At 37.2% G+C, this 24,839-nt stretch overlaps 1 protein-coding gene across 2 annotated transcripts in view; it reads right to left on the bottom strand.

Annotated features, from left to right (window-relative positions):
• Positions 1-2,226: 2,226 nt before the first annotated feature.
• The window catches only part of Atp7a (ATPase copper transporting alpha), a 162,674-nt gene continuing 140,061 nt past the window's right edge, over positions 2,227-24,839 (bottom strand). For both annotated transcript variants that reach the window (XM_010641329.2, XM_010641330.3), the window contains 8 exons: positions 24,567-24,749; positions 21,313-21,529; positions 8,675-8,821; positions 7,708-7,850; positions 6,110-6,313; positions 5,378-5,495; positions 3,668-3,770; positions 2,227-3,317 (listed from right to left, as the gene is read on the bottom strand). In XM_010641329.2, coding sequence (XP_010639631.1) covers positions 3,041-3,317; positions 3,668-3,770; positions 5,378-5,495; positions 6,110-6,313; positions 7,708-7,850; positions 8,675-8,821; positions 21,313-21,529; positions 24,567-24,749 — 1,392 coding nt within the window. In that variant the 3' untranslated portion in view covers positions 2,227-3,040. The remainder of the gene's footprint in view (positions 3,318-3,667; positions 3,771-5,377; positions 5,496-6,109; positions 6,314-7,707; positions 7,851-8,674; positions 8,822-21,312; positions 21,530-24,566; positions 24,750-24,839) is intronic.

Here is a 24,839-nt window from a genome sequence, read left to right as displayed (position 1 = left end):
TTTTTTTTTTTTTTTTTTTTGGTACCAGGGATCGAACTCAGGTCCTTGCACTTGCGAGGCAGGTCACCGAACCGCTGAGCTAAATCCCCGGCCCCTAATGCAGGACTCTTTGTAAAAAGCATGTTTTCTGTTCTTGAAGAACTGAAATTGTATCTTTGATTACTTCCAGACCATAAGCTACTACTCTCACTGGGTTACAACATGCATGTGAGACCAAGAGGGTGACTCAAACATACGCATATAATAAGAGTAGCAATTGGTTGTGTTCAGCTGAGAGAAACAGAGAGACAGGGAGGGTGGGGAACACGAGAGAAATAACGAGAGAGAATATCAGAGAAACAATGAGAATGAGGTGGGAGTGCTTCTTTTTTTCAATCTCGCTATAGAGTGAGAAAAATTACTATATTTTGTCGTATCAGTTATTTCTTCTGTAAGAAATGAGTCATGTTAAGATGGACCATTGGAATTGAAATAAATGATTATTAAAACTGCAACTATCAGCGTGGAAGATGGAATACACATTAGTCTAAAAAAACCTAAACATACAAACTCATTCATATATCATTTAAGCCAGGTGTGGTGGCGCATGTCTATAATCCCAGTACTTAGGAAGCTGACACAGAAGAATTGCTACAAGTTCAAGGCCAGCCTGGACTACAATAGTGAGTTCAAGGATAGCTTGAACTACACGGTGAGAACCTGTCTCAAAAAATAAATAAATAAAAAATTTTAAAAATAAAAACAAAACCAACATATATAATCTAAATGGATTTGCCTTTCTAGAATAATAGCATCTTCATCAAAAGTTAAACAAAATAAGCCAGAATCAGAAAGTCAAACATTGCATGTTTTCTCTCATATGTGGAGTCTAAAAAAAATTTAAGGAAAAAATGAAGATATAAAAATAGAAAGGAAACTATTAGAGAAAAAGGGGATCATGTAGAGAGGGAAAGAATGGAAGAGGGGTAATGAGAATGAATATAGTCACAGTATGTTACATACATGTACAAATACGTCAAAACAAACCCATAATTCAGTAATAACTAAAATACGCTAATAAAATTTTTTAATTATATTGAAAACTTGTAACTTTAAAAGTTTCAGTTCTCTCTTTAATAAAGCTGAAACAGTAATTATTTCTTTTCTAAATTTGAAAAGACAGCATGGAATATTTTAAACTCTGTGTGTGTATATGTGTGTGTGTCTGTGCAGGTGTGCATGCATGTGTGTATGGGCATAAAAGAGAAAACGGTAGAAGAGGAAGAACTTCTCCACTATTCTTTCCTAATTTTAGACTCTACTTTCTAAAACTGATTTTTTTGTATTTAGTACTGACCTCAGAAAAAGAAAAGACCTAACATTTACTGAGCACAAATCCTATATGTGAGACATTTGTGCTAGCAGTTTAATGTATGGCAATGCGAATAAAACGTCAGGAATCTTCATTTTCACATTCTGTATATTAAATCCACCTTGCAATTAACAAGCAAATTTAAACAGTCATAAAAGTACCAAATCTCTGACAAGTGTTTTATTTCCAAGGCAATCATAGGGGAATTTCTAAATCTATATTACAGTGAGAATAAGTCCCTAGATTTGCCAACCATACTAAGTAGGCAAGTGCAAATGTTTTAAACAAAAGTTTTCATAACCTGGGACAATTCTAACTTTTGTATTACAATTTACTGTAATTTTGGTAAAAGCAGCTTTTTGTAATACCCCCCCGTTTGGTTGAGACAAAGTCTCGCTATGTAGTTTAGGCACACCTTGAATTGACTATGTAGGCCTCAAACTCATGGCAGTCCTTCTGCCTCAGCTTTCCAAGTGCTAGGATTACAGCTGTGCACTACCACATGTGGCTTAGCATTTTTTTTGTCATTTTGACAGGTTATCTGAAACACTAAAAGATAACATAAATCTATTAAATTATATATATACCAGCCAAATAATTGTACTATATCCAAAAAGATAAATTTAGTTAATCTAGGTAATTTTACGTGACCTGCATATGTTTAATACAATAGTGTTAATCTCAAAATCATTTGAGTGGAAGAGGCTCAAAAATGTTAAGTTTCTGGACTAAGACTGATGGACAGACTACACAAAGAACAACTTACAGCAAGAGTTAATTGAAAGTTGGCACAGAGCTAGGAAGTTTGAAGGAAGAAATATATGTGTGTGTGTGTGTGTGTGTGTGTGTGTGTATGTTTGTTTTGTTTTGGTTTTTCTCGTACCAGGGATTGAACTCGGGACCTTGCATTTGCAAGGCAGCTGGCAGCACCACTGAGCTAAATCCCAGCTAAATTTACAACAATAGAAAGATGAGAGGCAGGGAAGCCTATAGAACCGTAAGGTCTTTTGAGCTGCAAAATTAAAAAAAAAAAAAAACAACAACAACAAGGTATTGGAAAAGTTGTCACTTTTTGTATCAATGAAAAATCTCCTAACTTCACTCACTTAAAGGAAGAGAACAAAAGACATCTTGAACAAACTAAGAAAGCAATTACAAGAATAAGGATGCAAGGAGAAGGGGAAAGACTACAATAAAAAAGGCACATCTGTTTTTTGAACAGTTTCAACTGTTTACCTTCTAAACTAGGTACTTTATATAGTGTTCTGAAAGTCATTGCTCCCCAGTGGGCAGGGTTACAGGCTCAAAAATGTCGAGGTCATGCGTTCAAATCTTCAAAATTTTAATTATTTTTTCTTGGGTTTTTTTTGTCAAATAAAAAAAATTGATTACCTTAGTAGCAAATGAGCAATCTCTAATTGTAGGATTTAATGTAAACCTGGCTGCCCTATCTTATCTGTCACAAATAAAACAAAAATGTTAAAAATTCATTTTCAGTAAAGCTAAATTCAGATCTCATGCCCTGAAAAAGGTACTTTGCCATTAGACAAAGACAACTCAAATAGAATCACTCATATAAGAGCATGATATCAACACAAAATCCTTCCACAATATTTTGAAAAGCTAAGGTGACATCATGAATGCATGTCAATGCATAACAATTTCAATAGCAGCATTTTCTGTGGCCATTTATAATGTGGTGTCATCATCTTCCCTGAAGTCTCCCACCAGGAGTGAGTGCTTGTCAGGTTCACTAGTAACAATACTATTTAGGGAACGTTTATCAGACAGTAGTGAGTTTATGGAGGCTCTGCTATAATTCACGATCCGGTCCAGCAAACTCAGTTTAGGAGAATTTCTTGAGATGTCATCTATTCCAACATGAACACTGATTTCTGAAGGACTCTTCTGTCCTATTTGGCTCCGGGTATGCAGTTCAGTATTCTCATAAGTTGGTTTCCTATAACTGGACACATATGAAAGGACACTAGTTTAAACATGCACAAATGAGAGATTTGTCTCACATAAAATGTACAAAGTTGGTTACTGATAGGAAAGTAGCTTGAAATGAATCATGTGGAGTTATAAAGTCAGAAAACCCCACTTCTCAGAGCCATGGAATTAGATTTAACCCTACTCAGTGCTGGTGGTTATTATCATATGAAGTAACAATTACCTTATTATTTTTAGCTTATAATTATTATTAAGAATAGCTTGAGTTTATTATTGATCAATATAAGAATAAAACCTGCAAAGACTGAATATGAACGATAAAAGGCATATAAAATTCCAACACGAGTAAGTCATCATACTTACAGTTTGAGAAAGAGAGAAGAAAGCACCACAGAAACAGATGAAGCAGCCATTGCTGCAGATCCCATCCAGGGTTGCAGAACCAAACCAATGGGCATAAAAACTCCTGGGAAACAAGTCAGACTAGTTAGAGTAAGTAATGCTGTATGGATTATCAATGTGTTTCTAACAACTCATTCATTTGATATTCAGAATTTTAATCTATTTGATGGCGGAGATTTATGTTGTTGCCAAGTTTTCACATGCAGTGTTGCTGTGAACATCCTTGAACACATCTCCTGTACCTATGTTTGGGAATTTCCCTAGGGTATATCCTGGAGGTGAAACTGATAAGGCACAATAACATGGACACATGTTCAGCTTTAGGTGGATATTACTCAGTTGATCTCCAAAGTGACTAAATCAGGACATAATCTCATGGGAGTTAATGTTGTACAAACTCATCCACATTTGGTTTTGACAAACATTTTAATATTTACTCAATATGACAGAGAAATATGGACTTATTGCACTTTTAGTTTTCGTTTGCCTGAGATTTTTTTAGCCTTTTCTACATGTATTTTCTATATGAATCCTGAATTATTGCATAATTTTTTAAACCATCTTGCTGGACTTAAATTGTTCTTTTGCTCTTCTTCCTCTAAGTATTTGTGTGTACTTGTGTACTTGTTGATAAGCAGCTTTGCAATTGCCTTCATGTCATTTTATGTCTTTTGTTAGTTTTCAAACCAGAGACAATAAAAAGAAAATGGTAACTATTTCTACAGTCATGACTAAGTCTTACCAAATCTCTAAATTGAGGAGATTCTCAAGTGTTTATTGAACAATTCCGGATTATTATTTCTTGCTCATATTTCTTTAAATCTCCCTCTCTCTCTCTCTCTGTCTCTCTCTCTCTCTCTCTCACACACACACACACACACACACACACACACACACACAAAATCATGATCCATCAACATAAAAGAATACCTGTTGACTACAATAAAGTATTAAGTAAAGAGCAGAAAATTTTCTGTGTGCAATATCACAAATATGTAATAAGGCCAAAACTGAAGCACAGTAAAAAAGAGTGAAAGAAAAATATAAAACACTAACAGTGGTTATGTCTGGGTACTGAGATTAATGGTAAATTTGTTATCTTCATTACAAATAAATAAATAAATGTGTGTGTGTGTGTGTGTACACAAGTATGTGGAGAAAGATAAAAAGTAATATAGCAAAATATTAATTAGTGAGCTTAGATGGAGGGTACAGAGATTTTCCCTGTGTTATTTTTTTCAATGTTGATATAGGTTTGACATTTTTCAGAACATAACGTTGGAGGAAAAATGAAAAGAAACCTGCCAGAATGATCATATATTCTTAGGCTGTAATGAACATTACTGAAAATGAAAATTATGGGTTTTTACATTATCTCTTACAAAATCAGCAACCTATATACAAAGACTAACAGTAAGCATGGTGCCACATGCCTGAAATCCCAGCTACTAGGGAGGCTGAGGCAGGAAGATCACAAGAACTAAATCAGCCTGGGTCACTTAGCAAGACCCTGTCTTAAAAAAGTAAATTAATAAAGGGCTGTGGATGTAGCTCAGTTCAATCCCCAGCAACACACACACACATAACAAAATTAACAAGACTAAAAATTTCAACATTATAGGTCTCTAATGACTTCAGAGGGAAAAGAAGTAATAGTTTGGAGACACATACCAGCAGCTATAGGAATTCCAATAAGATTATAAATCAGAGCAAAGACAAAATTTATCCGAATCCTCTTGACTGTCTTTCTTGATAAGTCAATACTTGCCACTACATCCAGAAGATCATTCTGAGAACAGAAATATTGGTGATATTAGTGAGAGACCAATTTTGGAGTAGCTTTTGTATTTGATACTGCTGCATATCGAAGATGATCTGTACCTTATGGTAGTATATGAATTAAGTGTAAATCTCAGCTTTTGGGATGGGGATTTACCTCAGTGGTTCCACTGCCTTCCTAGCAAATGTAAAGTCCCCAGTTCGATCCACAGTACAACATACAAACAAACAAACAAAAATCTCAGCTTTTGCTAAAACATTGAGTTAGGCTTGGAAGATATTTTTCAGATATTATTCCAATGATTCTGAAAATATTTTTAGGGTTGTGTGCTGTTATATGGATAAAATCATATTATGATAACCTCAGCAAGTATTTGTTGAAGGTAATTTTATTAGAAATAGAGTTATTCTTCACATTTTAAGCTTATAATTCTCATTTACATTGCTGGATTGAGACAGTAGGTAATTAGTAAAAATTCCCATAGGCCCAACCGAAATTTTGCAGGTCTTAATTGTTAGGAATGTGGGAGTTAGGACAGAATCATTGTGTTCAATATACTTTAGAACATTATCACTATGTTGGGCAGTCTGACACTCCTCAGGGGTCAGACCGCAAGGACTTACCCTTATTAAAACCACATCAGCTGCTTCAATGGCTACATCTGTGCCTGTGCCGATGGCAATTCCAACATTTGCCATTGCCAGAGCTGGGGAATCATTGATGCCATCTCCTACCATGGCTACCTGCTTTCCCTCCTCTTGAAGTTGCTTTACCTTAGCAACTTTGTGGGAAGGCAGAACTTCAGCAAACACCTTAGTAATACCAACCTACATGAGGAAAACAAATTCAATTGATTTCATTAGTATCTGAACCATACCTCAGCAATAATGAGCCATCATATTTTTACCCACCAGATGCCTACATTTTAAAAGACTATTATCATCCAGTCATTATATAGAGAAGTGAGCTTTCTTATACACTGTTGCTGAGTGTATAAATTGGCACTGTCCTTTTGGAAGGCATTTGGCAACATTTATCAAAATGTGCCTAACATCCGATCTAGTAATTCTACTTCTACATATATTTTGGACAGACTCATACATATCCAAAGTTGTCAAGGGTGTTTATTACTGCCTGTTTGCAACGACAAAATTTTCAAAATCGCCTAAATGTCCATCATTATGGGAATGGTTAAGTAAATTAGGATACATTCATACTATGGAATTCCATTCAGCACTGTTCAAAGAATGAAATAACAATTTATGTTCAGACATGAACAAAGCTCTGAGAAATAATTTTTGAGAAAGCAAACTACTGAGTAATCTGTACAAAATGATCCAAATTATGTTAAAAATACCAGAACTATCCTCTGCTTGTTTTGTTTTGGGTTTTGTTGTTGTTGTTGGTGGTGGTGGTGTTTTTTTTTTGGTTTGGTTTTGTTTCTTGAGACAGGCTCTCACCATGTAGTTGAGAATGACCTAGAACTCACTATGTAGCCCACGCTGGTCTCGAACTCACCATGATCCTCCTGCTGCCTCAGCCTCCCGAGTGCTGGGATTACAGGCATGCGCCACCATGTCTGGCCAGAACTATCCCTTTGTATATGAGCATATATGCAGGTAAAAATGGGAGGGCATTAAGAACTGGATAATAAACTTTTTACAATTCTGTATTTTTATAAAAATATTTATATATTCCTTGTTATTTACTAGATGTAGGGAGAAAGCATTCCAAAGTAGAAAATATTGAAAAATATTGGAGATAAGACAAATGTGGGCATCAACAGAAAAATAGCAAATCAAAGTGATGCATTAGGAAAATAGTTCCATTTGTGGCATTAAGGACAGAGTAGAGGAATCTGCAGGGACTATTGCCTATTTTAGGCATAAGATCATGAGAGCCTGGCTTAGGCTGACAGCACTGATGAAAAATATGAGCAGCATTTCACAGGAAGTATCAACAGAAACTGGGGTACACTGTCACTTAAGTATCCCATGAGCTAAGCAAACACTGTTAGTTACTTATACCAGTAACACATAAAGCCCAGAGTCCATCCAGCATAGCATGCTAATTCTTCTGTAAGGAAACAGACATAGCTACTTCGTGATAATGAAAATAGGTAATGTGATTTTCTTAGCATCTGAATACAAGAAATAATTCATACAGGAAGAATTAGAAGTTATTACTTGCCTCGACCCCAACAACTAAGTAAACTAGTTACCTGAGAAGCAATAGATCTAGCTGTTTTACTGTTGTCTCCAGTCATCAGAACTACTTCTAAGCCCATAGATTTCAGAATATGAACAGCCAATTCTGCTTCAGGCTTCACTGTATCAGCAATGGCTATCAAGCCACACAGCTCATCTAATACAGCAGCATCGGAAGGAAAGAGTTTGGAATATGACAAAAGTAGAATAATATTTTTTACTCGTTAAGTTTTTGATATATTTTTAGGCATACATTATGATCACATTCATCATTGAGATTTTTTACCTGTATATGATATATCTTGGTTCTTGTTTTTTCCTATTCCCCTTCCCTCCCTCCCACCCCTGCCTCACTCCCTATTTATAAAAGCTTTGTTTCCATTTTTTCCTTCTTTTCTCATTTTTTTCTTTCCCTTCTTTCCTTTCCCCCAAGCCCCCTCCCCAACTCCCCTTCCCCCTTTGAACATTTTCTTCCTATTTCAAAATATCTATTATACATTTTGGTCATTTACATGAAAGAATATTTTCATGTAAAATTTGAAAAAGAAATAAACTTTGTTGTTTAGCATTTGGCTTAACTGAAAACATTTCTGGTCTCACAGTCTTTATATCACAAACCCAGTAACAAATTTCCATATTTGGTTGTGAAAATTTCACAAAATAAGGAAGAAGTAATTAAAGAATATAGTAATAGAAAAATTGAAAAAAAATTTACTGGCCATTAAAAGACAATATTCCTTAGGTATTTGCCAATAACTGAAAATATTTAGTAAATTTAAAGGCAAATGAAACTAAAAACTAATACATTTTTTTAAAGTGAAGGGAGATAAAACTGACATTTTATATAGGAAAAAAATATCATTTTCAATTTGTATTCAAGCTGCTTTTAAATAACCTTCATGATTCATAAGTCTCTTAAAAATACACATAAAACATTAACTGAGATCATAACAGTTATAGCATACATATGGAAAACCTTACCATCAACTGCCACCAATACAGCAGTTCGTCCTTTTCTTTCATGTTCAGTCATGGACTCATCTACATCATTATTAATGATGAGACCATTTCTAACCATCCACTCCCGGTTACCAATGAGGACTTTGTATTGCTGAGTATTAACAGCATCTGAAAGTATGTGTGGAATAACATTTAGTGAGCTTATTTAATCTTTATAACAACTTTATGAGGCAAATTCTTTCTGTCTAACCTTGAAGACACCTCAGTGTATTTTTAGTAGAACATCACATACAACACTGATTTTCAAACTTTCTAGGAACATACTCAGCTTTTCCATACCTCTAGGCCTTTGCATGCATTGCTGTCTTCATTTAAAATGTCTTTACCCCTCCTCTCCAAATAGCAAGTTCCATCATATTCTTTAAGAACTACTTGAAATATCACTTAAGTTCTTAGTGAGCCTTTCCCTTTGACTTTCTATAGCAATTCAACTAAATTAAAAATATTTATTGTCACATCAGTAGCTGAATGTGTTGAATATAAACATACAACCATGCTTATGTTTCATTTTAGATTTGTGACTATTAACTTTAAGTGGGTCTTAATATTGTCCGGTAACGTCACTACATTTCCCTAGGCACACATTCTCTGTTTCTTTTAGATGGATATTTTACACCTTCACCTTCTCTTTCAAATCTCCAACTTCTCCCTTGTTCACATATCAGATGATGACTCTTGCTTCTTATTAGATGTTATGGCTTATGTCTAGATGCCCTCCCAAATCCTCGTTCAGTCACAGGGTGGACTTCTCAGAGGTGGCTAGATCTAAGGTGAGTGATGCTGGGATTAAATGTGTGATGCTGGGATCAAGGGTATATGACTACTAAATTAGTCCACTGATTAGTTTGGCATAGTTCTGGGAGTGGATAATGGGAAGGCCCTCCCTGGTTGTGAGTGTTACCCTTAGGGTTTATATCTAGGTTATATCTACCGACCTTAGGGCAAGTAGCTTGGATATAATAAAAGGGAGAGGAAGAGGGCTACTGTGTCACTTGCTGTGTGCTATTTTTCTTCTTCACTACTTTGCTGCCTTCTGCCCATCATGAAATTTTTCTCCTCTGTGATGCTATCCTGCCTTGGAGCCAGCCAATTATGAACTGAAACTTCTATGAACTATGAGCTAAATAGACCTTTCCTTCTTCAACTTTGGGTGTTGATATTTTGTCTCAGCAGCAAGAAAAAGTAACTAAGACACTTGAGAAAGAAAATAGAAGCAATCAGGAGAGAACTTTGACAAGCTCTCATTGCCACATCTACCCAGATACCTGTTCCTTCTGTATCCATATAATCTATTGTCCTTTCTGTTATTTTTGTTGGTGATTTGAGACTGGGTCTTGCTATGTAGTTCAGGCTGGGCTTGAACTTACTATGTAGCCCAAGCCAGCTTCAAACTGGCAACAATCCTCCTGCCTTAGGCTCCTGATTGTTGGGATCACAGGCATGTGCCACCATGCCTAGCTTCCCTTCTGTTATTATTAACTGACCCTGATCCTATTGAAGGCCAACCTCTCCACTTGTACTTTTGATCCTTCTCCTTGTCTATTGTAGAACATGTCTCCAAAAATTTTCCCTTTTCCTTCCTGCAAAATCAAGTTTTCAATCTCTGCTGTATACTGCCCCAGCTTTAAAAAAAAACTTTCAATCTCACCTACTTCTAACTACCACATTCTCTGCTTCTGCACATAGCAAAACTTAAAGAGAGCTGTCTCTACTGGCTGTCTCCAATTCATGTCTTTCCATTCTCTTGTGAAGCTACTCAAAGCTTTTGTCTCTTTTATTTCAATTAATTGTTAATAAAATATATCAGTGACCCTTTAATTAGCCTAGTGGTTAATTCTCAATCCTCTTCCCATTTACCTTGTTAGCACTTGTGCTAGTCATTTTTCTCATCACTGGGACAAAATATCCAACATCCACAATTTAGGTAGGTAAATGTTTCAGTCCATAGTTGCCTGGCTCCAGGGAAGAAGCTGCATGGCATAGGGAAATTGCAGAGAAAAGCTGCTCATAGCATGGTGGCAGGAAAGCAGAGATAATGAAGGGAGGAGCAGGGGAGGGAGGTGTGCCCTTCCAGGCCATGCCCCAGGGACACATCTCTTTGACCAGGCTCCACCTACCAACATTATATTTAGTTATAAATTCATCAGTGGACTAATCCACTCATGATCATCATGTCTCCTTGATCCAATAGTCTCCCAAAAGCTCCACATATGAGTGCATGAGGTTTTGGGGGGTCATCTAAATATAAACAATTACATTCTACTCCTGATCCCCCCCAAATATATATATATATATACATCCCTTTATGTGAAATAATTTAGTCCATCCCTAAGAGTTGCCAAAGCCCTAACAATTTCAGAATTGCTGAAAAGTCTAAGTGCAAAGTCTCTTCTGAGACTTACGGCAAACTCTTAGCTGGGAGTATCAAAAAGAGATTAAATACTCCAACATATAAAGGTACCAAATAAACATTCCCACTCCAAAATAGAGAAACAGAGGGATAAAATCCAATGGGACCAAGACCAAAACCTAGCAGGGCAAACATTAAATCCTGTAGCTCCATGTCTAGCACCTGGGGCAAATTTTGGCCACAAGATATTAACTCCAAAGGTTTGGGCAGTTCTATCCTTATAGTATTGCCCATGGTTGTAACCGTAATAGCTTCTCTCTTGAGCTAGCTTTGGTCACTCCTTGCAGCTTTCCTCAGACATTCCATGTTTCCTATTTTTCCAAATTTCCACTGCACATTTGGCTTCACTCTTACACCTTCATGCACTTCTCTCTCAGGTATAGTCATAGCAACAACCCTCACTTTTATGGTACCAAAATCTTAGTTATTTTCTTCATTGCTGAGATACAATACCTGAAACCCACAGATTAAGGGAAAAAAGGTTTATTTTGGCTAACAGTTTGCAGAGGTTTCAGTCATGGTCAGCTGGCTCCAAAGCAGGACAGCATGGCAGAGGAAAAGCAGCTCACAGCATGGCAGAGGGGAAACAGAGAAAGTGAAAGGAGGAACCAAGGAGGAAGATATACCCTTCCAGGCCACATCTCCAGTGGCCCAATTCCTTCAACCAGGCTCCACCTCCCAACATCACATTTAGCCATAAACTCATCAGTTGCCCTAATCGAATAATCTAGTGATGATCACATCCCCATGATTCAATCACTTCCCCCCACCTATGAGTGCATGCAACTTTGGAGAGACATCTAGATATAAAGTGTAACAGCTTTAACACAGTTCACTTCTTCCTGGAAATATTTTCTATGCTTGGTTTGTGTGACACCACACTCTTCTGAGCTACCTCCTCATTTGCCACTGCATTTCTATCTTTGCTATTTCCTCCTCAACTCCCTGATCTTGGAATTTGAAGTGATCTGCAGCTCAGTTGTTAGCCCTTTCCCGCTCTGCCCATATACCTTGGTGATCTTATTTTCATGGCTTTAAATACCATCCATATCAGCATTATCTAAGAGAATTTTCTGCAATAATGGAAATGTGCTATATCTATTTAATTCAATAGCCACTAACTCACAGGTATAGAATACTGAGCATTGAAATGGGATTAATATGATTGAAGAGCTAAACTTTGAATTTTAATTAGTTTAAATAGTTTCATGCAACTATAGCTACTATACTGGACACCACAGTTCTAAAAGCAAGTAATTCCCAAATCTGTATGTCCAACTCAGTATGTTTGCTAGATTTCCAGACCCCTATAGCAAATGTCTATTTGATAATTCCATTTATATGACATCTACACCTGGATAGCTAATAGGTACTCTCACCTAACACGTACAAAACTGAACTCCTGCCAGGTATGGTGTGCATATCTGTAATCCCAGAAATTCAGGAGGCTGAGGTTGGAGGACTGCCGCAATTTTGACACATAGCCTGAACTACACAGTAAGACTCTGCCTCAAAAAACAAAAAACAAAAACAAACAACAATTAAAAAAAACCCCGAACTCATCTCTAATTCTGCTCTCCCCCCAACCTGTGGTATTCTTCATCTTATTTAACTGGTAACTCCATACTTCTCTAATTGTTTGTGCCACAAACTTTGGCATAATTTGGAGTCTTGTATTTCTCTTATCCATATGTAAAATTGATAAAATCTTTTAGCTCTCCCTTCAAGACATATCCATAATTGGACTATTTTTTACTACCTCTACTCTTACTTACTTGTCCAAACCACTATATGTTTTACTTGGGTTATGGCAACAATCTATTAACTCATCTCCCACTTTCTATTCTTACCCCTGGTAAGTACCTCCACAGTGTATTTTTACCAGAGAAGCCAGAGTAGTGCTGTTAGAATATTAAGTCAGATTCCATTCCTTCTCTGCCCTGAAATTCTAACTCTAAAATAGCTCCCATACTCAGAGTAAAATTCAAAGTCTTTTTTTTTTTTTAGACAGGGTCTCACTATATAGCCCAGGCTGGCCTCAAACTCTTGGTGATCTTCCTGCCTCAGCCTCCCTAATGCTGGGATTACAGGCAAGTGCCACCATGTCCAGCTCAAAGTCTTTACAATGTCCTCACATGATTTAGTCCTACATTACCTCTCTGACTTTGTCTCTTACCACTTTCCATTCATTTACTGTGCTCTTGTCACACTTTTCTTACCCCACCTCAAACAAGCCAACCACACTGATTCAAGACTGTCATATTTCCTGTTCCTTTTGCCTGGAATACTCTTGCCACAAACATTCAACATAGCCTTAATCCTCAACCTCTCAGGTCTTTGCTCAAATACTACCTTCACAGTGAGCCCTATGCTGATTAGCCTATATGAAATAGTACCCACTACTCCCAGCACTCCTTTTACCCCTTGCCCCAATTTATTTCCTTCCATAGCACTTTCTCCATTAGATATACTGTATTTTATTATTTTCTCACTGCTTTGTTTTCCACCAAAAATGTAAGCTTTATGAGACAAAAACTTTATTCTTCTCACTGCTGGGTTGTCTATTTGTGTATTTTTGTCTTTTGGTGTGGGGTGTGGCTGTGCTGAGGACTGAATCCAGAGCTTCATATATACAAAGCATGAACTCTACCATCAAGCTACACCTCCAGGCCTCTCTGTGGATTCTTAAATGTTTTAAACAGTACATGATACACAGCAGATACTCAGTGAAAGCTAATGAATTATTTCCTGTGTGTCTGTCTAATTGATATTGAAGTCCACAGATAAATGATAAAGAAGTCACACAGTCTAGTAGAAACAACTGCTAAAAAATTATCCATGTGCCTGGTACAAAAGAGGGATTAAGTACAGTTATGATTTAAGAATAAGAGCAAATATCTCTACCAGTGTATGTCAGTCACACTGAAGAGATGAAAGCCAGGAATTGAAAGTTAAGTTCACAAGATAGGTGCTATTTGTGGATAAGGACATTACATACAGAAAAGAATAAATGCAATGATATAATAAGCAGAAAATTACATACTGTAATTAAGTATGGATATACAGAGTAGATGTGTAGCAGTGAAAAGGACAAGATGAGTGACATATAGAGGCAGGAGACCTAATATGGGGAATATATCTTGAACAAACAGAGACCGGAATTTCTCTTGAAGGAAAGAGAACCATTAAAGCTGGGATCCTGGCTGAGGATGTGGCTGTGTTAAGGACTGCTTGCCTAGCATGTGTGAGAGACTGGGTTCTATCTACAGCACCAAAAAATAAAGGAGCCAAGTGTGATCATGCATGCCTATAATCCCCGTACCCTAGAATACTGAAGCAAAGAATTTCAAGTTTGAGTACAGCCTAAGAAACTTAGAAACTTAGTGAGACCCTATCTCAAAATGGAAAAATAAGAAAAGGACTGGGAATGTAGTTCAGTGTAAAGGCCCTGAGTTCAATCCCTAGTACCACAAAAAAGAAGTAAATAATAAACATGAAGCTGGGATCCTTAAGTACATATGTTAAACCCTAAAACCAACATATTATCAGGTGTAGGTCCACATTCCTCCAAAAGATCTAAGATTCAAAAATAAGTTATAAATCATTCTAATAAAGGCATTGTTCAGAAACTGATATGATCAAATTTGCATTTTAGCAAAATCACTTGGGCATAAATGGGTAGAAAGGAGGACTCGGTGCCTGAGGCCAGGGAGGCATGGAGCCTTCCTGCTCCAGCCAGGGGCCGGTCTCCCCGCGGCCACTCCCTGGTGTCCCCGCGCAGCAGCAGGCACAGACACAGGTAGCTGGGGTTCCTGTTGCATGAAGTGGCCCGTTGCTCTGGAGGGACTGGCCTGAATTGTGAAGCGAACGAGCCCGCCTCAGCGCATCTGCAGTGGTTCCTGGCCAGATATCTCCTTAGGTTGGGGCGAGAGGTGGAGACTAGAGCTCAGGGACCCTCTGCGAAAGTACGAGCGCAGTGGCCTCCCAGGAGGGATAGAGGCCAGCGAGGCTGCAGGGCAGTCGGGGGACATCGCCCAGGTGCCGTGAAAGAGGAGGACCACGCTTGGGACCAGGAGCCCTGCCAGCCCAGGGGCGTGTCGTGCCCTAGAGAGCTATCTCGGCAGCACTTCAAGCAGTTCTGCTACCAAGAGACCTGGGGGCCCTGGGAGGCGCTGCACTGGCTCTGCAAGGTCTGCCACCTGTGGCTGCGCTCTGAAGCCCACAGCAAGGAGCAGCTCCTGGAGCTGCTGGTGCTGGAGTAGTTCCTGGCCATCCTGTCAGAGGAGCTGTGGGCCTCGTTGCGCGAACAGCATCCAGAAAATGGGGAGGAGGCAGTGACTGTGCTAGAGGACTTGGAGAGGGAGCTGGATGAGCCTAAGCAGCAGATTCCACAGGATGCTTATGAGAAAGAAATTCCTGTGGAAAAAATGACTGCTCTGAATTCGGCACAAGAGTTCATGAGTATTGAACTCCAGCCTGCAGAAGATGGAATAGAATGTGACTCTTCAGAACCACATGCTCTTCAAGATAATGGGTCATTTTTTGGCTTTCCATGATGTCTCACAGCATGGGTGACAATAACCTCAGTAGCTTAGATACTAATGAAGAAGAAATTGCACCAGAAAACATGTGAACAGTTCTTCAAAAGTTTAGCATTATTATTGGAAAACAAAAGTAACAATACTAAGATATTTTCTAAAGCTAAGTACTGTTGATAAGAAAAGTGAAAGAGGCTAAAGCTAACGCAAAAAAGGAGTCAGTTGATTACCATCGGTTGGCTAAATTTGATGTGATCCTTGTACAAGGAAAGGAGAAGCTGATTGAGGCTATAAATGGCTAAACAGATAAAGCACTGTATTATTTACACAGTGAGGACTTATTTGATTTTCTGCATGACACACATCTCAGCATTGGACATGGTGGACGTACTCACATGGAGAAAGAATTACAAGCTAAATACAAGAACATCACAAAAGAAGTTATCGTGCTATATCTGACACTCTGTAAACCATGCCAGCATAAAAACTCAGAACTCAAGAAAGTTCTAACATCAAAGTCAATTAAGGAAATTAACTCCAGGTGCCAGGTAGATCTCATAGACATGCAGCTGAATTCTGATGGGGAGTATAAATGTGTTAAGCATTATCAAGATCTTTATACAAAGTTAAGTTTTTTAAGGGCACTAAAAATCTAAGAGGCCTCAGGAAGTTGCATGTAATCTTTTAGATATTTTTGCCATTATTAGAGCACCCAGTGTCTTACAATGCAATAATGGGAGAGAATTTTCAATCCAGATCATCAGAGAACTCAGTAATATTTGGCCAGAATTAAAGTTGGTCCATGGGAAGCCTCAGGTTTGCCAAAGCCAAAGTTCTACAGAAGAAACCGAGGAAATCCAAAAGAGGATCTTCTCCTGGATGCAAATGAACAATTCACCACACTGGGCTGAATTTTTGTGGTTCATTCAGATGATCCAAAACCAGCCTTATCACAGAGGCATGCAGCAGACTTCACGTGAAGTTGTATTTAGCTCTGAAGCTAAGTTAGACCTGTCTCACTATCAGTTAACTGCAGAACCCGCTAGCACACAGCACAGAGAAAATGAATTAGACCAGGTCAATAAATAGTTAGAAAATACTCTGAGAGCCCAGCATGAAGAAAATATTGAGATTGAAACAGATAGTAGTGACATTGAAGAAAATCTTTCTGTTATCACTAATGTGGCTAAAAAAATCCCCCTCCTGAAAGCAGGCTAAGATTTTTATCCTGTGTAGTTTGTGAAAAAGAATCCATAGGTACAGGTAATTGTGTATCATGTCTTGGAAATGTCCATGCATCTCACCAGGAGGCTGTGGAGTGTGGTCAACAAAAAACTGGTAGTCTTTGTCATGAGACTAGTACAATGAAAAGGAAACAGATTCAGAGAGGGTTTCGTGTTCAACCTTCCAAAATGCTAAAGCCATCAGAGTTACCATTTTCACCAGACACAGTAGGAGAATGGATGGTGGAACAAGCTTCACTGGACTTTCTTGACAAGAAAAGACATACTTTCTTGGAATATAGCAGTAGTAATAAAAAAAATGGTGGCAATAGAACTCATTCTGGAGAAAGAAAAGCCAAAAGATTTTATACAAGTTTTACTCGAAAATATGATCCTTCGTATATTGAGTTTGCTTTTGTAGCTGTAATTGATGGTGAAGTGCTGAAACCACAGTGTATTATTTGTGGAGATGTACTGGCTAATAAAGCAATGAAACCATCAAAACTTAAGAGGCATTTATATTCAAAACCTAAAGAAATAATTTCACAACCAAAAGAATTCTTTGAAAGAGTAGTGAATTAAAAAATCAACTGAAGCAGGTATTCAATATTTCTCATATAAATATTAGTGCTCTGAGGGCTTCATATAAAGTAGCACTTCCAGTTGCCAAGTCCAAAACACCACACACAATTGCTGAGACACTCGTGAAGACTGCATCAAAAAAGTTTGATTGGAAATGTTGGGTGAATCTGCAGCAAAGAAAGTAGCGCAAGTACCTCTTTCCAATTACACCATAGTTCGCCGCATTCAAGAGCGGGCTAATGACATGGAAGAGCAACTCATAGAACAGATAAAGTTGGCAAAGTACTTCTCATTGCAACTTGATGAGCGCAGAGATGTTGCCAACATGATAATTCTTTTAGTCTACATGAGGTTTGAACATGATGATGACATAAAGGAAGAATTCTTTTTTTCAGCCTCTTTGCCTACAACACAACTAGCTCAGAACTGTATGAAGCTGTGAAGAATTACACTGTTAACAGATGTGGCTTGGAATTTAAGTTTTATGTAGGAGTGTGTTCTGATGGTACAGCTTCAATGACAGGAAAACGTTCCAAAGTTGTCACTCAGATTAAGGAACTTGCTCTGGAATGTAAAATAACACATTGCTTCATCTATTATGATGGTCTTGCTATGAAAAAAATATCCACTGAACTATACAGTGAGCTTACTGACATAGTAAAAATTGCGAATTATATAAAATCTAATGCAGTAAATTCAAGATTGTTCTCTTTATTATGTGATAATATGGAAACTGATCATAAGCAACTGTTACTACATGCTGAGTTATGGTGGTTGTCTTGGGGAAAAGTTCGGTCAAGAGTGTTTGAAATACGAAATGATCTCTTACTCTTTCTGCAAGGCAAGAAACCTGTTTAGGCTCAACTTTATAAAGATGTGAATTGGATATCCAGGCTTGCTTATTTGTCTGATATCTTTATTACTTTTAATGATTTTAATGCTTCTGTGCAAGGAAAAAATGCAACATGTTTTTCAATGGCAGATAAGATTGAAAGACAAAAATGAAAGCTAGAAAGTTGGAAAAACAGAGTTTCTGAAAATTATTACGACATGCTCCACAATTTAACAACAATCATTAGTGAAGTTGATAATCCTGATAATGCACATCTGCAGAAAGTTATCAGTGAACATCTTACAAATTTGTTAGTGTTTTGAATTTTATTTTCCATCAAAAGAAGATCCACGTATAAAAAATTCATGGATCCAAAACCCATTTCTCTCATCAAAAGATAATTTGAATTTAACAGAAGCCTTACACAATAAGTTGTTGTAACTAGCTTCTGATGAGGGGTTGAAAGTAAAATTTGAAAATACAGTATCCCTTGCTTCATTTTGGATAAAAGTTAAAAATGAGTACTCTGAGCTTGCTGAGATTGCTTTAAAATCTCTGCTTTTATTGCCTTCAATATGCCTGTGTGAGACAGGGTTCTCTAAGTGTTATTAAAACAAAATACACAAACAGTTTAAATATACATTATCCTCTTAGAGTGGCGTTGTCATCGATCCAACCTAGATTGGACAAACTAACAAGCAAGAAGCAAGCTCACTTATCACATTAAAATCTTTAAGTAATGACATGGAAAGTGGTCATGCAATATATGAATTTAGGCATTTGGTGTGAGAAATTTCACTTTAGGCTTTCTGTTTAATTGCTATTGTGGAAGTATGAAGTTATGAGTAAAATAGTTCTCTATATAAATTGCCTAGTTGTAAATATTCAGTGAAGCATTTATACAATTTTAAAATTTCATTTTCCTGTTATATTTACTGAAATATACCCTTTTTTGTTTGCCCTAATATTAAAAACTTCATGTTGTCTTTTGTATGTCTTTACTATTGTATACTTTAGCAGCTTGGGACTGTAGGACAGCTTCCATGTGAAAGGGCACATGAGGTCAGTGAAGAGGAGTGAGGTCAGGGAGTAGGATTAGAATTCACATGCAGTTCAGTGGATCAGCAGGATGTTAAATTTGTTCAACTGATCGGGGTGGTTAAGTTGGAAGTTGGAGTTAGGTTTGTTTTGTAGATACCTGGTTACACTGTGTAAACAGGTGAGGTATAACTGGATTGAAGCTCTGGGCTCATACTGAAAAATTCTGATTTTGTAAGGATGGGAGACTGTGCCATGGTAATAAGCTTACATCAGAAGGGTTTTAGACTCTACTATAGCATATTACTGCTGAAGTAACTTAGGACACAGTTATTGTGATCATGTCAAGGAGATCTGACATCCTCTATTGTTTGCAGACAAGAATGTCACACATCTGCTCTGTCAATATAGTGGCTTACAATGACTGAAAACAGATATCATGAGGCAGGGTCTTTAGGGTAAATGATAACCAAGATCCTTGAAGAAAATCATAGTCTTCCTAAGGAGGGCAATTTTCAGTAAGTTCTTACTTTCATAGAAATGTAACATTCAAACTTGAAGAAAGGAAAGATACAAAAGATGTCACTAAAGATTTATCCTTTTGCTTTGAAAGTGGAGGAAACATTCAGTCTTGAAACCTTGGTTGGATTGGGTTCTTTGTGTTTTAATAAAAGCTTAAAACTAAAAAAGAATTAAAATAACTGATAATGGTGACTAGATTTAGAAAGTGGTTTAATTCCTGCAGCCCAAAATTTATTATATGTCCCATTTTCTATGTAACCATTTACCATATGTTAAGTATTGTTTCCAATTTTCAAATTTTTTGTGAGGTTCTACTTTTAATAAAGGTAGATTAAAAAATAAATGAATAAATGGGTAGAAAAGTGCTGAAACAGTTAGTGGATAGTTCGTGTTCTGGGGACAGATGGAAGACCAACATGAAGCATAGGAAACAGGCTTTGACTAGAGAAACAGATTTTGGAGTGGTAATGGAAGCCTACAGGTGGAAGAAAATGTGATAAGCATGGATGAGGCTATACAGAGAAAGTATGTAAAGTGAGAAAAAAGACAGAATAATTAAATCATTAAGGGAAGAAACAAATGTCTTAGTGAAGTCATTCAGGAAAAAAACTGAAAAGTGATCAGTGGAAAGGGCACGGAGGTCTGCAGTCAAGGTGACCTAGAAAAAATAGTTTCAGTAATATGAAGGGGGCAGAAGCTAGACTGCAATGAACTGAGGCATGACTCTACCATAAATAAATTCAAAAAAGCCTTTACTACTTTTTCTTGAAGCTTAGATAGAAAAGATGGAAGTACAGCAGTTTTGATGAAAGAAAGTTTATATGTTCAGTAAAAGAAGCTATAAAGAAGCAAGGGGATATAAGAGAGAGAGAGACAGACAGACAGACAGACAGACACAGAGAGGGGGAGAGAAAGAGAGAGAGAAAGAGGGGGAGAGAGAGGGAGAGGGGGAGAGAAAGAGGGGGGAGACCCTGAGGAATTAAGAGAGGGTGGGATCTACCAGAAAGATGAAGGGATTTGTTGGGCAAGATGAGGGATACCTTTTCCCATGAGAATGGAATAAAAATTGTGGACAAAAAATGGAAAGAATACCTGCCTGAGAATCATAATTTTCTATATGAGACATAAGACAATTTGCAGAGGGGACAAGAGGGAATATCACAGGATCTTGTGAAAGATAAAAGGTGTGGTGTTCTTATAATGAAATAAAAGAAGAATCATAGAAGATCAGCTAAGGCTAGACTTCATCACTTTATACTGGTATCAGTGAGCACACTTGGGAAATATGAGTAACTTCAATGATAAATGATCAGAAAGCGTGTGGTTAAAAAAAATGATTTCAGACAGTAAAATCATGATGACAGTTTTTGTTTTTATATAACATTTCAGGTTATAAACTTAGCCATGGGTTCATAAAGGCCCCACAGCTGGTATTAAAAAGAAAATTAGCTTACTTGAGAGCTGGGCATCAATAATCATAGAAGATGAAGTTGATGATGGTTCATTACTTGCATCAATTTGAATCAGGGATGTATTTTTAATGTTATTTTCCTCTATCTTCCAGTCGTTCTTATGTAGTAAGCCTTCGATATTGGTAACTTTACAGCTAATACCACAGCCTGGTACGACCTGGAAATCTATGCAAGTACCCAAGGTTTCAGTGTCCAGCTCCTAACAAAGAGAAATAAGATTTTATTCTGCTGTTCATCCATTAGCAAGATTAAAGCTTACTCCTGGTAAATTCTAAATATTTTGGATAAAGCTATCTACGTGACAGTGAATTTTGATAAGGACAAAGGAACAGAACATTGGATATAACACTAAAAGTTATAGCAAAGTCTCAGAATCCTTTGTTTTAATCTTACTTTCTCAAATTTATAGAAGACATAAGACTCATTGATATTCTATTCCCTTTGCAGTATAAAATTACAAATTAAATTTTTAATTTATAATCAAGTCAAGTTTCCTATTCCATATAGAGCAAGGGTAACAAAAAACAGAACATTTAGTTATTAGAGTGATTTCTAGTCTGATACTTTGTACTAAGTAAGGCAAAGAATTCTGTGAACCATCACTGTTTCCTGGCTCACTTTATATCTTCATCCTCTCTGATCTGAGCATAAATAAGCCAGGTCAGTAACACTTAATAGGCTAAAAAGGAAGGAATGAAAAAATGGCAACACCAAGGTACCAACTGCCACATTTCAATTGTAAAATTAATCTGAGACAATTAATCTCAATAATGTGAAAAAGACAACCCTGTGGAAAAACAGGTGTTATGGCTTGTGTCTAAATATCTCCTAAAGCCTCATGCAGTTATAGGTGGGGCTTTTCAGAGGTGGCTGGATCTAGAGTGTCTGATGCATAAGTATGTTGTTACTTGCTGCTTCCTGCCTGCCATAATCTGTTTCTCCTCTGCCATGCCACCCTGCCTTGCTAAAACCTCTGCAAACTGTGAGCTACAATAAACCTTTCCTCCTTAAACTTTGGGCATTGGGTTTTTCGTCTCAGCAACAAGAAAAGTAACTGAGACAACAGGCAAAGGCTATAGACAAATTAGAGAAAAACAAGTTCAAATGGCCAATAAAAACATAAAAAATGCTCAACCTTACTCGTTACTGAAGAAATACAAAGCAAACCATTAACAAGTAAATATTTTTCACATAAAATTGGTAGAAATGTGGGGAAATAAGGGCTCATAACTTTGGTTTCAGGTATAAACAGCTATAATTTCTTGTATGGGTCCTCGTAATATTCCTCATATAGATGTTGGTAATATTTATCAAAATTTAACCAAGAGCTTACTTTTTTTAGCAATCACACTGTTAGATATTTAATATAGAGACAAAGATGTTCGGTATGCATTGTAAGAGCCAAGAAAACCAATCACAACAGAATATAATACAGCCATTAAAAACAATGAGGCAAATCTGTACTTCCTCATTTGGGAAATTCATTTAGTAAGATAAAAAGCAGAAAGGGGAGAGGCAACTCAGGGAACTGGTCCAGTGAAAGCTGGAAAACATGGCAGCTGCTAAGGAGGTCAGAGAGGTGCACTGAGGACCATATCATAAGGCTAGGCTAGAAGACTATCATTGGCAACCCATCCTGGAGCATGATATGTAGATAGCATGCTCACAGGCACAAGGTATTCACTCTTTACTCAGGCCAAGGTATTCATTCTAGTACAGACTTTTAGCTTTTATTTATAAATCTTCATTCCCAAAATAAAACATATTTGCTGGCAGTGGAGAGAACATGCCTGAATGCAGCCCTCTATAACCTCAGGAGTTTAAAGGACAGGGAGAGCTATATTCTGCGGGCCTGAGGCAACAAGAAATTCTTATATACAGTTGTACCTTTATATTATACTAAAATTGAATCATTTAAAACATTAGTTCAGCGCTTTCCTTGGGCTGTTAATATGGGGCATTTTTTAACATCTAAAAAATCTAGAAGCTGGGCATGGTGATCTGTGACTGTAATCCCAACACTCTGGCAGGCTAAGGTAGGAGGATCATAAGTTCAAGCACAGTTTAGGCAATTTAGCCTAAGGGTTTTTATCCTTGCTCCCCTGCCACCCCGCAGTGCTGGGGATTGAACTCAGGACTTTGTGCTTGCCAGGCAGGCACAGCACCGCTGAGCTACATCCCCGGCCCTATTAGCCTACAGGTTTTAGAAAAACCTTATCTCAAAATTTGAAAAAGACTGAGGATGTAGCTCAGTGTGAAAGCCCTGACTCAATCACTAGTACCTCTGAATGAATGAATGAGTGAATGAGCCAAACATGGTGGCACAGCACCAGTAGTCCCAGCTACTCAGGAGGCTGAGGAAGATGCTTTGCTTAAGCCCAGAAGTACAGGCCCAGCCTAAGCCCTAAACACCATCTCTTCAATGTGAAATAGGAAGAAAAGGTTCAAAGGGGAAGGGGAAGTGGGAAGGGTTATGGAAAGAAAAGAGAATGGAATTAATACAAAAAATGGAAACAAAGTCTTTGTAAATAGGGAGCGGTGGAGGGGTTGAAGGGAAGAAAGGGGAGCAGGGAAAAAATAAGAACCAAGATATATTATGTAAAGGTACAAATTTCCAACAATGAATGCCATTATATTGCTTACCTAAAATGTACCATAAAATTAATTTTAAAAACTCCATCTCTTAAAAATCAAATTTAAAAGATGTACACGTTTGTGAATATACCAAAAATTATCATGTCATGTACTTTTTAAAAGATAACTTTATAGTATATAAATATCTCGATAATAAAGTTGCTAGTAAAAAAGACTAATAGGTTAACAATTGTTAAATTTGGAGAGAGGAATTATGAAAGAGGTCAAGAAATGAGATTTTCACTTCTCATCAGGTAATTCTCCAAATTAAATTTCCCTATGATAAATAAGTATTTTTTTCCAGTGCTGGGAAACCCAGGCAAGAGTTTTAGGCAAGAGTTCTACCACTGCATTACACCCCCTGCCTTAATTTTTCATGTCAACAAAGGATACACATATAGTTGGATTATAGTTAATTTCTGTGTTCATTCTTCTACTTGTCTGGTAAAGAAGCCAAGATACATATAATTCAATCAGAAAATACAAGTCTAGTTAGCCTCATACCAACAATATACATAAATTATAATAAAATGCTAGTCTGGATTTGGTCAGGATAATTCTTACAGGAGATGGCTACTTTAATAATAAAGGGAAAACTGTACCTGTTTGCAGTATTTGGTTACAGCTGCTCCTAGAGGGTGTTCACTGCTACTTTCAGCAGTTCCCACAATGGCCAGGATCTTATTGCGTGATATCCTGTTACACCCCACTAGAACCTTTACTTGACTCACTACTGGGGTTCCATGGGTAATGGTTCCGGTCTTATCAAATACCACTACTTTTACCTGTAAGAAAATTTAAAAATACAATGTACCGATATGACTTGATAATCTTTAACATTACCTCTCGAGAAATGAGAAAAAAAAGTTTATTTT

Source organism: Fukomys damarensis, unplaced genomic scaffold (assembly GCF_012274545.1).
Source record: "Fukomys damarensis isolate Sample0158 unplaced genomic scaffold, DMR_v1.0_HiC HiC_scaffold_39, whole genome shotgun sequence".
NCBI classification, from domain to species: Eukaryota; Metazoa; Chordata; class Mammalia; order Rodentia; family Bathyergidae; genus Fukomys; species Fukomys damarensis.
The sequence above is the reverse complement of the archived record's forward strand: the minus strand, read 5'-3'. Positions and strand labels throughout refer to the sequence as shown.